We start from the raw sequence: 17,442 nt of genomic DNA, 5'->3' as shown, positions 1-17,442 counted from the left end.
TTGATAAAAAAAAGAATATCTAACTAAAAAATGTGTGTCAAAAATATTTATTTCACAATATGTTTCATAAATATAAAAGAAGATTTTAAATCTTAAACATATATTTTATAATTTTTCACTTTGTTAGAACAATGTCATTTGTAAAATGTGTATTTTATAGACTCACCGTGTGATATAAAAATGCAATTTTTTTTTTTCTAAAACTAAGGGTATTTAGTCTTTCATCAATCCCATGAACTCTCTTTCTTAAATTAAGGGTATTATTGTTTCATGATTACCTTAAATTCATTTTTTATTAAACCAACGGTAGTTATATTTTTTTAAAATCTCCTAAACTTCTTTTTCTTAAACAAAGGGTATTTTCATTTTTTTTTTTTTAAAAAAAAAACAATTAGATTTAACAGTGGGAATAAGTAGGGGTGTTCAAAATCGAATACCCGAACCAGTATGGATTTGTTGAACCGAACAGAAAATTCGGTTAAGGCTCTAAAGGTACTTGATAACCGAACCAATTTGGGAATTACTTGGTTTTGAAAACCAAAAATTCGTTCAGTTACAGGTACTCGATTTTTTAACACAATTTAGTACAGGATAAAAGCCGATCATCTTTTTCTTTTCATTTCTTCACAAACAATAACCTGGCCCTCTTCTTTTTCCTTTTTTTTTTTTTTTTTTTTTTTTTTTTTATTTTTCTCCCTGTTGGGGAAACAAATATGTTATACCATTGCAAAGATATTGTTCACACATAATTTATCTATACAGACAGGCTTGATAGATGGTTCATGATAGGGAATGGAAACCCAAATAAAAATCTACCAAGACTTTTAGATTTCAACCTTGCCCCAAACCTAGCACCGTACATGAATTTCCGAATTTCCATCTGAGAAAACAACTAAACATTTAACCCTTCTACTTTCAACTAAGCAAACAGCCAATGAGCCATCTGAGAAAAACTTTTCTTTTTTCATTTTTTTAATAGACAAATACTTTTAATTTTAAAAAAATATTATAGAGTAAATAATATACTTTTGAAGATATATCTTATAATTTTAATGGACTAGACCATCTTGACGGCCTAAACCTTAGAAAAAAGAGACATATCATCCACATATAGATATACCATCTTGATGATCAAAACAATCCAACAGTTTGATGGAGAACATCTAGTCGTCCTGCTTGAGTTGACTTCACCAATCGTTGATTAATGAAACCACTACACAACTCATATTCAGCATTCATGAATAATTGAATATAGATCTGCACTAGCATAATTGCATTGATTGAAGAAACCCCCTTGTCTTTACTTTCGGAATCTTCCATGGCTGAATCGCTGATTGTTCGCCTCGTTGAAAAGTTAGGAACACCTGTTTATCAACAAATATCATCTGTATGGGGTGTGAAAGATGAGCTGAAAAAACTCCAGGAGACATTGTCCTCTGTGAAAGCTGTGCTTTTAGATGCTGAGGAGAAGCAAGCTCAGAGTCACCAGCTAAGAGATTGGCTGCAAAAGCTCACCGATGCCTGTTACGATGCTGAAGATGTTCTGGATGAGTTCGAGGTTGAAGTTGTTCGGAAGCAAGTTCTTGATCAGCAGAGCATTGGGAAAAAGGTACGCTACTTGGTATCATCCTCAAATCCACTTGCTATTCGTTACAAGATGGCACGTAAAACAAAAGAAATTAGAAAGCGGTTTGATGAGATTGCAGCTATTAAGACTAAATTTCATCTCTCTGAACTATATGATAATTGGCGTGTTGTGAATAGAGGAAGGGAAATGACACATTCCTTTGTAGTTGCTTCAGATGTTATTGGTAGAGATGATCATTTAGAAGAGATCATAAAGCTAATAATAGACCACTCAAATGATGGTCAAAACTTGTCTGTCATTCCTATTGTGGGCATTGGAGGCCTTGGAAAAACCACTCTTGCAAAATTGGCCTACAATGATGATAGGATACGTAATCATTTTGATTCAAGAATGTGGATATGTGTCTCGGAAGATTTTGGTTTGAAACAATTAATGATGAAAATAATCAAGTCTGTAACTGGTCAAAATCATGGTGACTTGGATACGGATGAATTGCAGAAGATGTTGAGAGAGACTTTAAATGGTAAGAGATACTTACTGGTTATGGATGATGTTTGGAATGAAGATTGTAGATCATGGATTGAATTGAAAAATATTTTGTCACAAAGTGGTAATGGGAGTGTGGTCTTAGTAACCACACGTAGCGATCGTGTTGCCTCAATTATGGGCACAATGAGAGATGTTAATGGGTACAAACTAGAAGGTCTTTCCAATGAAAGCTGCTTGTCTTTGTTATTGAAATGTGCATTTAAGGAAGCGCAAGAGAAACAACATCATAACCTGATTAAAATTGGAGAAGAAATTGTGACAAAATGTGGCGGAATTCCTCTAGCAGTGACAACATTAGGAAGCCTACTATATTCCTCAACTGATGAATATGATTGGACATATGTGAGGGATAATGAGATTTGGAAATTAGATCAAAAGAAAGATGACATTTTACCTGCTTTAAGATTAAGTTATGATCAATTGCCATCTTACTTGAAACAATGTTTTGCCTATTGTTGTATGTTTCCAAAAGATTATAAGTTTGCAAGTTTTGAATTAATTCAATTCTGGATGGCCCATGGGCTTCTTCAATCTTCTACCAAGAATCAAGATCTAGAAAGTGTTGGCAGACAGTATTTAAAGGAATTAGCGTCAAGATCTTTCTTCCAAGATTTTGAACAACCGTGTGGTCTTTATTATGCATTTAAAATGCATGATCTGATGCATGATCTTGCCATGTCATTGATGAAAAACGAGTGCTTAATATTGAACTCAGGTGACCAATGTTTTACCAAAAGAATCCGACATTTGTCTTTGATTGATGTTGATACACACAAAATAAATCTTCCAAGCTTCTTATCCAATTTAGGTCAATTGAGATCCATTTCCTTTGCAATTGAAGGAAAGGGAACTAGCCAAGAATTCATTGAATCGTGCATTTCAAGGTTCAAGTTCTTGCGTGTGATTAGATTAGATAAGGTTGGAATTGACGTATTGCCCAAAAGAATTGGTGATTTGAGGCATTTAAGATATCTCGATCTGAGGAATAATAAAATAAGAAAACTCCCTGATTCCATTTGCAAGCTTCAACATTTGCAGTCTCTATCACTTCTACATTGTGAAGAATTAGAAGAGTTGCCGAAAGACATTAGTTACCTAATTAACCTCCAACTGTTTTTTTTTACCACAAAACAGAGGTTTCTGTCAAAGAATGGAGTTGGGTGCTTAAAATCTCTTCGGTTTTTGGGAATTTACGGGTGTGCGAATTTAGAATATTTATTTGAAGATATTGGTTATCTAAAAGCCTTTAGATCATTATATATTGTAAGTTGTCCGAATCTAATCTCATTACCACATGGTATAAAATACCTAAACTCATTAGAGACTTTGATAGTGGATGATTGTGAAAAGCTTAATCTTGATTGGAGCATGGGAACAAAAGGGGAAGACAACCATCAAGACCTCAGTATCCCAAGGGCTCACCTTCGAGTGCTTTTTATTAAAAAATTACCACAGTTGGAGGAATTGCCACAGTGGCTTCTTCAAGGTTCGGCAAACACTTTGCAGAGTTTGAATATTGAGTATTGTTCCAACTTCAAGGCGTTACCAGAGTCAATGCAGGATCTCAAATCACTTCAAGATGTTCATATTCTGGATTGTCTAAAATTGTCATCTTTGCCCAAGGATTTTAATTGTCTGATTGATTTGAGAGAATTACAAATTGAAAATTGTCCTAAACTGAGTGAAAGATGCAAACCAGAAACAGGTGAAGATTGGCCCAAGATTGCTCTTATCCCCAAGATTGAACTTGATGGAGAGATTATCAAATCAACCAAAAATTAGGTATGATTAATCCATCTATGTCTTCTTCTTCAATTAATTAGTAGGAAAATTTGTCATGAAATACTTACTTGGTTTTATTTAAACCTTAAATTAACAATCTGATTGATTTATATGAATTTCAAAAATGAAAGTATTTGAACTGCTAAAAACCCAATCTATTCTTAGTTTCTCCTTCTTTTCCTTTATTTATTGCATTTATATGTACTAGGAGAAGCTTGAATGGAATAAAAGAAAAGTTGGTAAGTTTTCAAGCATACAAAAATTCAATTTCAATTGAAATGTCTGTATTTTAAACTCTAATCCTTCCAACTGACAGAAGGAACCATACATTTTACTTCTTCTCTGCATGTTAATCATTAATGTTCAGTTGCAATCCTGTTTTTAAGGTACATAGTAACTTCTCTAAAGTTCAACCCGTCAAAATTTAAATCTCTTGGTTTTGGTTATTACAATCCTCAAGATGGTCATAATAGCTGAGCTAATTTGTATTTCAAACATATATGCAGCTCTCATGGAGTTTCAGCCAAATCATTCACTTTGTAGAAGTATGTATTCCTGTAGCTTGATTCAGCATCTTATGTTTTGATAGGTCCCCTATCAAAAAGGTTTATCAATATAAGGGGCACAAGGGCAGAATGGTGTGAGACGTGTGAATCAACATTAAAGGTGGTCTCTAAAAGTTGTTATGCCAATAGGATTCAGTTAGAGGAAATGCACGTGGCAGTAGAGTACGTGGCGGGAATATGGGTAAAGGTCACTAGTATATTAAGGCAGTTAGAATAAGGAATAGACATATCATTTTTCTCTCAAAGGTTGTCAATGGAGACCCCTAGCTCCTTGAATTGCTAGGACTTTCCTTTCTTGTTTTTTTGCTTTCGTTGAGTCTGATTGTGGCTCATCAGAACTGTTTCAATCTTCAATCAATATATTGTTGGTTTACATAGTTGTTCTTTGATTTTTTGGATGTGCTGTATGTGAATTTTTGATTGAATTTGCTTTGGTCCCATCATGTTTACAATTATAAATAGCTTTGAATTGTTTACCTATGTATCATAATTTTATTTGTTCAAACAAGTGTATGCAGTGATGTTTGTAATATATCAAGTTTCAGATTTTCTTCCCATCCCTGAGATCCTCATTTTTTTTTAGCTTTTTTGAGATCACACATAATATCTTGAATCAGAAAATAAGAAAATACTTAGAAAGTTGTTCTCTGGTTTAATTAAAAAGAAATGAAGCATTGAACCTCATACATGGAGACAATAATAGATAGCATTGCTGCAGGTAGTTATTTGATTTTATATTGTCTGATATTGTGTTTGGTTTTCATTTGTTGGTACATTACTGTCCTATTTGCATTACAAAAAATATATGAACAAATGGATTCTCCTAACTCTGTTTTCATGGAAATATATATTTTAAGCTAATCAACAATTTTCTCTTTCTTATTTATTTTGAAAGTTTTGATCTAGTTCGCTAATCTTAAAATGGATCCCCTAGCGTTATTGTCTATATATACGTTGTTAGATTGTCTTTTGAGACTCTAAATACACAACTTTATACCAATAACGCTTCCATTTCCTTCCAATATGTCCTGCTCAATTCATCACTTTATTTGTGTTTTTGGTTAATAGATGTTATAATATTCTGAATCAAATAAGAAAAATGCACCTAAAATGACCAGTAAATTATTTTATTAACATGGTAACACCGTTTGTCTGACATGAGTTGTGCTTGATTACAGGAGATCATTGTAATGTAGGAGTTATAGATGGAACTTCTTGATTATTACCGATTGACGTTTATCTTCCGTTTGATATTATTCAATTATTTACACCATTTTATTACGTCGTGACATGATAGATTATGTGAGAGTGCGACCTCATGTGTCACATCAGCGAGTTGTCACATCATTTTCCCCAAAATATTTAAAAAAAAAACCAAAATTTCAAAAAAAACTTCTCCCACAAACAAAATCTAAGGGAGCCTTTGGTTTAGTATTTTGGATAAGATTTTGAGGATAGTATTGGATAGTTGGATAGGGTTATGATTACGAGAATATGATTTTCAGAATATGTGTTTGGTAGAGTATTTTGACCTTGATATTTGTGTTAAATATTTTATTAATATATTTGTTTATAAATGATTTATTAATATAATATTTTATTGTATTTTGTTAAAATAATGTATTATTATATATATAACTTATCACCTCACATTTTAATAATACTAAATATTTTATTGGTAATTTTGTTACCCGTATATATTAAAAAACAAAAACCTATATTAATTTCAAGTAGTAATCTAACTGTTTAAAAACATCATATTAATACATATATGACAAAAATACTAATTATCAACCCTTACAATCATTATTACACGTATACTCCATTAACAACTATGACATGGTCCATTGTGCTACCCACAGTGCATTCGTTATGTTATCCCGTACAGTCATCATGTTGTCTATAATACCTTGTTGCGGTTGACTCGATCCTTCTCCATTTTAGCCATATTCTGCCCCGTTTTGATGATCACAATATGTTTGCTCATTACCCTTTCTATTATTGGTTTGTTCGAAGATACGGTCGTCCATATTGTACATTCTTATAAAATTATGAAGTACACAACATGCCATGACAATCTTCCCTTGTTTGTCCAACGGATAATTGTTCATTCCATTTAGAATACTTAACCGTTTTTTCAAAACACCAAAGGTTCTCTCGATAACATTGCGGAGTGAAGCATTTCTGTAATTAAACAACTCTTGTGGCCCCCTTCGGTTATGGCGGTGATCAGAAATATGGTAAGCCACTTGCCTATGAGGGGCGAGGAACCCATCCCTATTTGCATAACCCGCATCAACCAAATAGTATTTCCCTGTAATAATATCAGACATTTTATTTGAATTACANCGGCCATATTCTGCCCCATTTTGACGATCACAATTTACTTGCTCATTACCCGTACTATTATTGGTTTGTTCGAAGATACGGTCGTCCATATTGTACATTCTGATAAAATTATGAAGTACACAACATGCCATAACAATCTTCCCTTGTTTGTCCAACGGGTAATTGTTCATTCCATTTAGAATACGGAACCGTCTTTTCAAAATACCAAAGGTTCTCTCGATAACATTGTGGAGTGAAGCATGTTTGTAGTTAAACAACTCTTGTGGCCCGCTTTGGTTACGGTGGTGATCAGAAATATGGTAAGCCACTCTCCTATGAGGGGCGAGGAACCCATCTCTATTTGGATAACCCGCATCAACCAAATAGTATTTCCCTGTAATAATATCAGACATTTTATTTGAATTACAGGGCCGCAACAGTGGAGGTAATACGCTATAATACGTCAAGAAAATACTTATACCTGGTGGAGGATGTGGGAATCCAGAATTAGGATCATCAATAATTGAATTTAAAACTCTTGAATCATGCGTAGATCCTTCCCATCCAGTAACGACATAAGTGAACATCATGTTAAAGTCACATACAGCCATTACATTCTGTGACATCGATCCTTTGCGATTCTGGTACCTATCGGCAAATTCACGTGGAATCGAAGCATATACATGTGTGCCATCCATGGCTCCAATACAGTCCTATCATGAAAATGGGGCATTTCACTAATATTAACCTATTAAACAAATTAATAACACAATGAACTTAACTATCTACTAATAGCAAACATAATGAACCAGTACCTTAAAGAAAGGGTAATATTTTCTGTTGGCTGATATTTCCCATGGAACATCATTGAAGTCAGGTGGTCTGATAAACTCTGTCTTCAACTCACATATAGCGTCGCAAACTGCGGTAACATGTCTAGATATCGTCTCACCCGAATGTTGGAAATCCTCCATCATCGTTCTGATTGTCTCATTTTTTCCAACGATTGTTAGAAATATCATAACTTGTTCTTCCAAACTCGTCCTCCTGGTTGGTTGCAATTTGCCTTGATTGGACAAAAATTCACATAACAATGTAAAACAGTCTTTGTCCATGCGACACTTGTCATAGATCCTGTCAGGATGACCGTTGAGTACTTCTAACATGTACTGATGACCAGTTAATACGGATGTATTTCGTGGTTGACGCCGACTTGCTTCTAACGCGGCAACACCGCAGAGTGCAATGGCTATATCTATCAGTATTTCTTCTTCGTCCCTCTCATCTGTAGCACATTGTCTTCTTCCTGTACGGCTAGACGATGCCATTTAAACCTACACATTTGCAAAACATTTATCAACAATTAACAGTTGTTGTACTACTTAGCAAAATATAACAGTCAATATTTAATTGTAATGACAATCGAAAACAGTGTTTACACATTACAATATCACATAAATAAGTTCATACAGTAGCGTTATAAATTGTAATTGTAATGACAACTGCCCACTGACGCATACAAAATTGTTGCCAAACAATTATGAAATATAGTGTCATCTACTAATTATTGGAATTTTTTTTATGAATCTAGTTAGCCTTTTCCTCTAGTGGGAGTTTCACAACTATCTCCTGCCACCCTGGATTTTTATATAAGTACGTGACAGCCGGCATATAAAACTGTGTCGGTACTTGCATGGCCGTCATGATGTCAATACAATTGCTCATGGAGAAAGGATCAGATGGAGCATTGGTGTTCTCTTCTTCCCTCTCATCTACACTGCGATTGGAAGCCCTCGATCCCATTGTCCGCTTCTCTACAAGCTCGTCCGTCAAGCTAAAAATGGCATCCGCAATTGAATGTCCCGGCCCCATTCTGTGCCTCCGATTTCTCGCTCTTCCATGGCTAGATGTGTTTGGCCATTTTTCCCCTGTCAAACGATCAGGATCAGGTTCAAAGTCGCTATCATCCATGGGAACCACGCCGGGATTAGAATAACTGGAGGTCTCCACCTGTTGGGATTTAGATGTGTATGCATATCTTCCAGTGGTAGTTTGCTTCTCAAATATTATTTCATAAAGTTCCTTGTGAGGAAGTCCCTTGTGGTAAAATTGTTGCGCTAGTGGGTTTTGCTGGTAAGTTAAAAGAATAATATATTAATATTTAGCAGTCTGAAAAAAAATGCGTACATTTACAATGACGTTGAATAATAATAGTTAAAAAATATGAAAATTTACCTTGACATATTCTTGCCAAACCTCAACGAGACACGTTGGACTTTGTGACTCCTGATCCCACCTGAACCTCGTGTGTTGTAGCAATTTCCACCATGCTTGATAAAGTTTTCGCAGGCGAAAGAACTTAGAGGTTAATTGTGTCACATTGAGTCTCCTGCCAGCCAGTGATGATATGTCGTCCAACATTTCTTGGTAATCAGCTATTTTTATTGCAGTACCAAGTGAAGTTCTGGCCCGCTCAGATAACAGGACCAGAAATCTGTGGGTCATCTCAACGGACCAGGCCACAGAATCACCCATCTAAGGACAGTATGGTGAGGGACAACCAACATTGGGGCACCATACGAATCACAAATCAAATTACAAAATATAATACTCACATGTTAACGTAATCAACTAAACACATATAAAATTATACCTCGTTCGATCCGACACTGCTTGAAGACGTCAATGCAGGGGAAGATACAGACAATGTCGATCAACAGGGTGTATGACGAACTCCAACTCTGGAAAAACGTCGAAACTTTCGCCTCTGTTGCAATTAATAATCAATCCTGCGACGTCGAGACAAATTATGCTGACATATGTGCATATGAGCGTAATTTCTGGTTACGATTAAAGAATAATGTCGAATCTACAGAACAAATAAATCAATTAGTGAAACCGGAATAAAATATTTGAGTCAACCAAATACAAAACGCATTATTAAAGTCCAAATTAAAAGGAATAATGAAAAGAAAAAAAACAGTATTAATACAAATGATTTCCAATAAAAAAAATGAAAAAAATAGCGGCTCGGTGTCTTGAAAACAAATAGGTAACGGAAACTTACAAACTTGATTTGGATACGTCGTGGGTCTCTTTCCCTTCTCTGAGTCAGATAAACATCAAATACAATTAAAGGGATCCATGTGTACACGAGATTAATAAGCTGTCAAACAAAACAAAAAACCCAATTAAAACAATTCTATGCCAATTGCCGAATAAAATAAAAACTCAATTAAAACAATTCTATGCCAATTGCCTAATAAAATAAATACTCAATTAAAACAATTAATTGCCGAAAAAACCCAATTAAAACAATTGCAAATAAAACAAAAACCCATCCATGCGTGTGCCCCACGAGAAATAAAACAAAAATGCGCATTCACAATCTATTCATGCCAAACAAAGACAAAACGCAACTGCTTCCACTTTTACACAGATATGAGGTGGGTTTGATGGAGATTGGGGTGTCGGTTTGATCCAGATCAGGGTGTGGGTTTGCGGTAGATCGGGTCACAGTGACGGTGGGTGCTCGGGGTGGGTGCTCGAGGTGGGTTGGTTTGGGGTAGATCGGGTCGCGGTGGTGCGTGTGTGCTCGGGGTGGGTTGGTTTGGGGTAGATCGGGTCGCGGTGGTGCGTGTGTGCTCGGGGTGGGTTGGTTTGGGTAGATCGGGTCGTGTGTGCGTGGGGGCCCGGGTGGCTGTTTTGGGTAGATCGGGTCGTGTGGTGCTTGGGGCCCGGGGTGGGCTGGTTTGGGTAACTCGGGTCGCGGTGGTGCGTGGGGCTCGGGGTGGGCTGGTTGGGTAGATCGGGTCGCGGTGGTGCGTGGGTGGTCCGGGGTGGGCTGTTTTTGGGGTAGATGGTCGTGCGTTGGTGTCGTGGGGGCCCGGGTGGCTGGTTGGGGTACATCGGGTCGCGGTGGTGCGTGGGGCTCGGGGTGGGCTGGTTTAGGGTAGATCGGGTCGCGGTGGTGCGTGGGGGCTCAGGGTGGGCTGTTTTGGGGTAGATCAGGTCGTGGTGGTACGTGGGGGCTCGGGGTGGGCTGGTTTGGGGTACATTGGGTTGCGGTGGTGCGTGGGGCTCGGGGTGGGCTGGTTTGAGGTAGATCGGGTCGTGGTGGTGCGTGGGGGCTCGGGGTGGGCTGGTTTGGGGTAGATCGGGTCACGGTGGGGTTGTGTGTGACAAATCAGGTCACAGTGGGTTCACAATTGCGAATCTGAGGTGGGTTCACGGTGGGATTGTGTGTGAGGGATTTCCGGGTTGACGGTGGGTTCACGTTGGGTTAGAATGTGGGTTTGTGACAGAGGTGCATTGGGGGTTCACGGTGCTGGTACTGGAAACTAGAAAGGGAGATGGTGGTAATGCAAACTGGGTAGTGAAGCACTGAACCTGGTAATGGATTATCAGAAACTGAAATGGTGGTGATGGATATTGAGAAAGTGAAGCACTGAAAACGGTAATGTCAATTGAGAATTGAAGCACGAAGCTGGTAGTGAGGATGCAGTGATACTGAGAAAGTGAAATGGTGAAGCAGTGAGGATGCAGTGAAAAAAAATGAAAAAACACACTGTAAAGGTCAAAAAAACATGTCAGGATAGTTGTCAGGATTCCATTATCAGGGTAGGATTCTGTAAATAATAAAACAAACAACATTTCAAAAATCCGGTCCAAAATATAGATAAAAATACTTAGCCAAACATGCAGTTAATTATTGTTAGTAGATATAGGATGACTTTGTTTGAATCCATAAATTTCTTCTATCCCAGTCATTTTGTCGTAAAATATATTTTATAAATTTTAAAATTCTAATCCTAATTTATTAGCTATTGTATTTATTTTGTGTTCTAATTTTCCTACCCAACCCAAACCCAAAGTAAAAAAAATTTATCCTTTTCGTCATCTCAATGCTATGCAGTTTTATGTTGTCCACGTGTTCTGACCACTGTTTTAAAAACCGGACTCTGACCACTGTTTTAAAAAACTGGATCGGACCGACTAGTCCAACCGTTTGGACCGGGAACCGGTCACGTGTTTGGTTCGAGTCAACACCAAAACCGCTATAATGTAATGAGCCACTTTAAACCGTTTCAAAATCGGATAAATTCTGTGAACCGTCGGTCCAACCGGACTAACGGATAAACCGGTTGAATTTTAAAAACCCCTAAATCCCTAATACGCATCGCAGCTTCTTCTTCTCTTTCTCTTTTTCTCACGAAAATTTTTCAGCTTCTTCTCTGTTCTTTGCGAAAATTTCTCAGCTTCGTCTCTGTTCTCTGCGAAAATTTCTCACCTTCTTCTCTGTTCTCTACGAAAATTTCTCTCTGAAATCCCACCCAAATCGCAACTGAACTCTCTGAAATCGTTGGAGGTGAAGGCTTTGGTGGTGGTAGAGGAGGAGGCATTGGAGGAGGGGATTTAGGGACTTGTGAAGAACACGACGATTGGTAGGGTTGGAGTGCGTGGTGGTCAAACTCGGCCAAACCAAATCAAACCCATTTGACCGAGAAGAGCAATCAACAAAGCTTTTTTTTAATTTTGATTTTGGACTGTTTGATGTTTGTTTCTGATTGATTAGGTTGAGAAAAAATGAAGTTTGGCTTGTGTGGACGAGCTCTCGGGATTGGTAATGGTGGCCTTGCTTAGCAACCATTGTGGCTGCAATAGTGGCCTCGTAAGGCCACCATCATGGCCACAATAGTGGCCTTGCAAGGTCACAATCCAACCTTGCAAGGCCGTCGACGACTTCGGGAGAGCAAAAGTGGAGGAAGTGGGTGTGGGGATGGGGATGGGAGCAAGGAAATGGAGAAAGTGGGTAGGTATGGGAATCGGGGAGAGGAAGTGAGGTTGGAGGTGGAGCCGGCAGTGGAAGAGAGGGGACAAACTAATAATTTATATTCCTATATATATGTTTTAGGAAATTGTTTTTCTGAAACATTTCGGGCGGAAAAATTATCTTCGCCTTACCTTGGGTGGTAAATTTTTGGTCCTGTAGAGGTGGATGTTTTAGTATCACTTTGTCACTTGAATTTGTTCTCATCTCCTTGTTGAAAAGTCAAAATTCACTTTAGGGTTACTCTACAGTTTACAGTACTTGGACGGTAATGTGCATTATCCGAAAGAGCTATTGGATTGCCACGTGTTCAAATACCAAAGATTTTTTCTAATCTCTTTAAAATCTTTGCAATTATCAATAATGTTGAAATTTCCACACCATGCTTTTATGACTTGTTGAGTCATTTTGTTGATCAAGATTCAGACACTAACCTTAAAATGTATAGGAATAATTTAAAGTGATCTGAATCTAATGCTTTTTATTACGTTTTTCTCATTGTTTAGAGTTGAAAATTCTATTTATAACAGCATTAAATCTTTTTACCTGGTAGTATTGCTTAACCCATTTTACCTTTACTTCCTTAATTTTTCATTTAAGTGGTCTAGTAACTGTACTAAGGGACCAAATTTAACTTTATTTTGCTCTTGTAATGGCTGTTAATCTTCTTTTGATCTTTGAATTATTGTTAAATACTTACATTATGTTAGGATTGTTGTTGAATTTAAACTTTGAATCATGTTGGACAGTCTTATTAAAAAATAAAAATCCAAAAAAAAAAAAGTTTTTTTAAAAATGTGTTGACATCATCATGATATGTGATGACATCACCGGTCCAACCGACGGTCCAACCGGTTGGACTGGTTGAACCGTGACCCGGCCATCAGAGCGGGTTGCTCTCCGGTCTGGTTTTTAAAATAATGGTTCTAACTCCTGAATTTGGTAGTTGAATTATGAGCGATGATTTTCTTTTAATCGTCTAGAAACTTGTAAACAAGAAATAAATAAATCTTAAAAAAGAGAAGAAAATAAAACAATAATGCTAGCTTTATAATCCAATTTTATAATCTTCTTTTACAATCTACGATGGGATAGCTCGTAATTGATCAAGTAGACGGGGTTTACTGTTAGTAGATGAGACTTATTTGTGAGTTAATCAATTACGAGTTGTCACATCGGAGGTTGTGAGAGAATGTTGTGAGATTGAGTTATAGAATTAGTATTTTTCGAAAAGAAAAAGGCGTGGCTTAAGCATCCAAGAAATATTAATATAAGGGGCCATTTGGTTCCGACAACGTTTTATTATCAAAAATATAGGATTACAAATGAGATAGATAACCTTTAATATTAATGAATTTAAATTATTATTGTGTTTGGTTTGTGTAGACTGTATAAATAATTAATGTATTTGATTGACAACAATTACAAAATAGATATTATTTTTTTGAAATGCCCTTTACAAGATTATTATTATTATTATCATCATCATTATATATAGGGTCTTTTCGTCCAAATAATTAATTCATAAGGTTAAAGAAGTCATCCAATAAGTTGAGTTAATTGTTATTTGACATCAAAAGGAGGGCATTTGTGTTCGAAATTTTTATTAAGTAAGGGTAAAATTGGAACAAAAATAAGATTACCACAGTAATATTAAAATACTGTATTCTAAGTCAGTAATCACATAACCCCCTATATCGCCTCTCATATTACCTGAGTAATAAAAAATTATCGAAATATTTTATTATCTATTGAAACAAACAAGGCAAGAACCGAAATAAAAGATAGATTACCGAAGTAATGTAACCTAGTTGTTAATTTCAAAAACTGTCAATTATCATTCATTTATTCACTTACACCAACACACACCCCCCCCCCCCCCCCCCCCCCCCTAGCAATCACCTTCCAGTCCCATCTCAATTGAAGCTGACGACTCCTTTTATATTATTAGAGTTATATATTTGCCAATAGAATTTTATACTTAACAATGAAATACTAACCGTTAGACCTTTCTTTGAATTGATTCTCAATTCCTAATTTTGAGTACGGAAAATCAACGAAAGAAAGAGTGGGCAAGGGAGAAAAATCTTCCTACTGATCTATTATATGATAAAAGAAAACCAAATCGCTAGATCAATTTCCTTACTTTGTTCCCTTTTACTTAGGCCAAAAAAGGAATTGTACGAACCCTTTGTTATTTAAGGTAGGTTTAAGGTTGACCAACCTTTTAATATCTATTATTTGATTGACTAATCCTTTATATTGAATGCATGAAGAGTCAATCGTCTTGTTAATTCCTCTTAGTGGATGAATTAAGATCATTTTTAATTAGAGCTTTTAGAATTTTGGTTATCAATTGTCCTAATAATATCTCAAGGTTTGCAACAATAATTTTGTATATCAAACTATACGACCACTAATTAAAATATGTCTATAGTTAACTAATTGGTAGATTGAGCAATAGTCAAGCCATACCCAATGAAGAAAGGATGTTATCCAAATGCATTTCAAGTGATTGCAGTAAAATTAGACCACTTGACCCTTTGACTTTTCAAATGACACAAATGTATTTAAGTATTTGTCGTTCTGTAAGACCATAATGAAAACACAGTTTTTGTTTTTGTTCTAAATGAAAAAGATATTGAGTTTTTTCACTAGAGTGCGATTGGTTTCTAAGATCACTTTTTGCTTTAGACTTTTTATTCATTAGTCTCGGTATAGCCCCTAGATGACATTTCTTTTAAATGAGGTCTTCCGTAATGTGACTGTAACGCCTCACTTGAGGTACGAGTTTAATTGTGTTGTATACTTGAATGCTTTTGTTTTGTCCTTGGTTGAATTGATAGTGTGAGTTGGTTGAGTGATTGCCCTGAAATTTGTAAAGACTGGCGAATTTTTTGTTACAACCTTCGCCAGGGCGAAGAAGAAGCTTCGCCATGGCGACGAAGCCTTGCACCTACGGTGTAGGTTCTGGAAGTTTTCGCCGGGCAAAGAAAGATTCTTCGCCGCACAGGGCATGACAAAATGTTTATTAATGTTTCTAAAGAATCTTTCCTTTGGGGCACAATGACCATCTACCCCTAATTGCAGAAAAGTAGGGAGTGAAATGCAGAAAATTGCATGAAGAATAGTTTAAATGGGGGTGTCATTTGCAAAAGATTAAAAGACAAAGGTGGAATTCCTAAGAAAGAGTAAGGTAAAATGGAAAGAAGGTGTAAAATATGAGTAAATAAGGGTTAAGTCTTAGAAACCCTTTCATTCTTCTTCTTCCACCGCCATACTCATTCACCATTTTCTCCTCCTTTCCATCCAATTCTTCAAGGTTTTTAAAGGGCTTTTGAGTAGTTTTGGATAGAGAGTTGATTAAAAGCTCCTAGGTAAGGACCTTTATTCTATTGTGAATTTAGCTATAAGGTGTTAAAGTCTTATTGTGTTATTGTTAAAAGTATACAGAAAAGACATCTACCAAAGGAAAAAGAAGGTGCTATGAATCACACACACAAGGTAAGTAACTCAACTCAAGCTAAAGTTTAAGAAATCCTTGATAGAGATTTCTTTATGCATGTATAAATAATGCTTTATAAGAAATTGAGTAGAGATATATGTTTGTTTGTTGAGAAATTGAGTTGAGATGAGTATTCTTGTTGTTTTGTTTATATATTTCCTTAATGGGAAGTGTGGATGTGTAATGAGTTTGAGATGAAGTTGGAGGAAATTGAGTAGATATTTTGGGGAGTGTTTCTTCTATGATAGGAATTATATCCATAGAAGGGAGTCTCTCCCATTTTGGATGGTTACAAAGAGAAAGAGAATTGTAGTTAGAGAAAGTTTTTGTGATGCACATGAGTTGTTTGATGAAATGCCTAAGAGAAGTTTGAGAATGAGTTATGAACCTTAATTCTTGCAACATTGCATATTGGCATTTCCTAAGTGCATTAATGAGCATGAACCATCCATATGCATTAATTGTGCATTAAGAAATAGCTTGAGAAAGAGTAGAGAATTTCTACACTATGAGTATTAGCTTAAGAAAGAGTAAAGACTTTTGTGCTTAAACTACTCTAAGAGCTAAAGAAGAGAATATAGAAGGTTGTGCGATGGGGAACCCGTGAGTGATGAGTAAAGTCACGAGAGTGGGTGCTTTGTTATCCCCAGCCGTGCCTCCGGTCAGATGAGGCTGTGACCGTCATGCAGAGTGGAACATGAGGTTTTAGCCGTGCCTTCGGTAAGAAGGGGTCGTGACATTTGAGAGATAAAGAGAAAGCATGTACACTCACATGGCCAAAGGTTCCGAATCCATGCATAACCAAATCCGATCGGTACAGAAATGAGTAGAAGTCACGTAGAGCGGGAGAGTTCCCGGCCGTGCCTCCGGTAAGATCAGACCGTGACATTCCCATGAGTAGAATGGGAAACAGAGAAATAGAAAGAATAGAAAGAGAAAATGCATAGAGTCACGAAGAGTGGGTTGAGTCCCCAGCCGTGCCTCCGGTAAGATGAGGCTGTGACATACACCAGAGAGTATATAGAAAAGAGTATGAGAAACAGAAACAGAAAGGGAACAGAAATGAGAAGAGAAGCGAGTAAGGAAAAAATTAAGAGAAAGAGTTACAGGGATAGACAAATAGAGGATTTACTTACTGAGCATTATTTTGCTCACCCCGTTGTTTTTCTATGTTTTTGCAGGTTCTAGATGAGGACGCAGTCGGATGGATGTCGGCGGGCGAGGAGGAGTAGTTACACTGTCCACCACACTTTTGAGTACTTTTGTCAAGGATACTGACTTTTGTAAAAGAATA

The 17,442-nt window shown here is 36.6% G+C and overlaps 1 protein-coding gene across 1 annotated transcript; it reads left to right on the top strand.

Annotated features, from left to right (window-relative positions):
- Positions 1–1,318: 1,318 nt before the first annotated feature.
- On the top strand, positions 1,319–3,919 carry LOC116136798 (putative disease resistance protein RGA1). Its single transcript, XM_031422468.1, has one exon. The coding sequence runs from the start codon at positions 1,319–1,321 to the stop codon at positions 3,917–3,919; it is 2,601 nt and encodes an 866-aa protein (XP_031278328.1).
- Positions 3,920–17,442: the final 13,523 nt, after the last annotated feature.

This window comes from Pistacia vera, unplaced genomic scaffold, assembly GCF_008641045.1.
Source record: "Pistacia vera cultivar Batoury unplaced genomic scaffold, PisVer_v2 Contig32, whole genome shotgun sequence".
In the NCBI taxonomy this organism is placed as follows: domain Eukaryota; kingdom Viridiplantae; phylum Streptophyta; class Magnoliopsida; order Sapindales; family Anacardiaceae; genus Pistacia; species Pistacia vera.
Note: the sequence above shows the minus strand (reverse complement) of the source record. Positions and strands in the feature narration are given on the sequence as shown.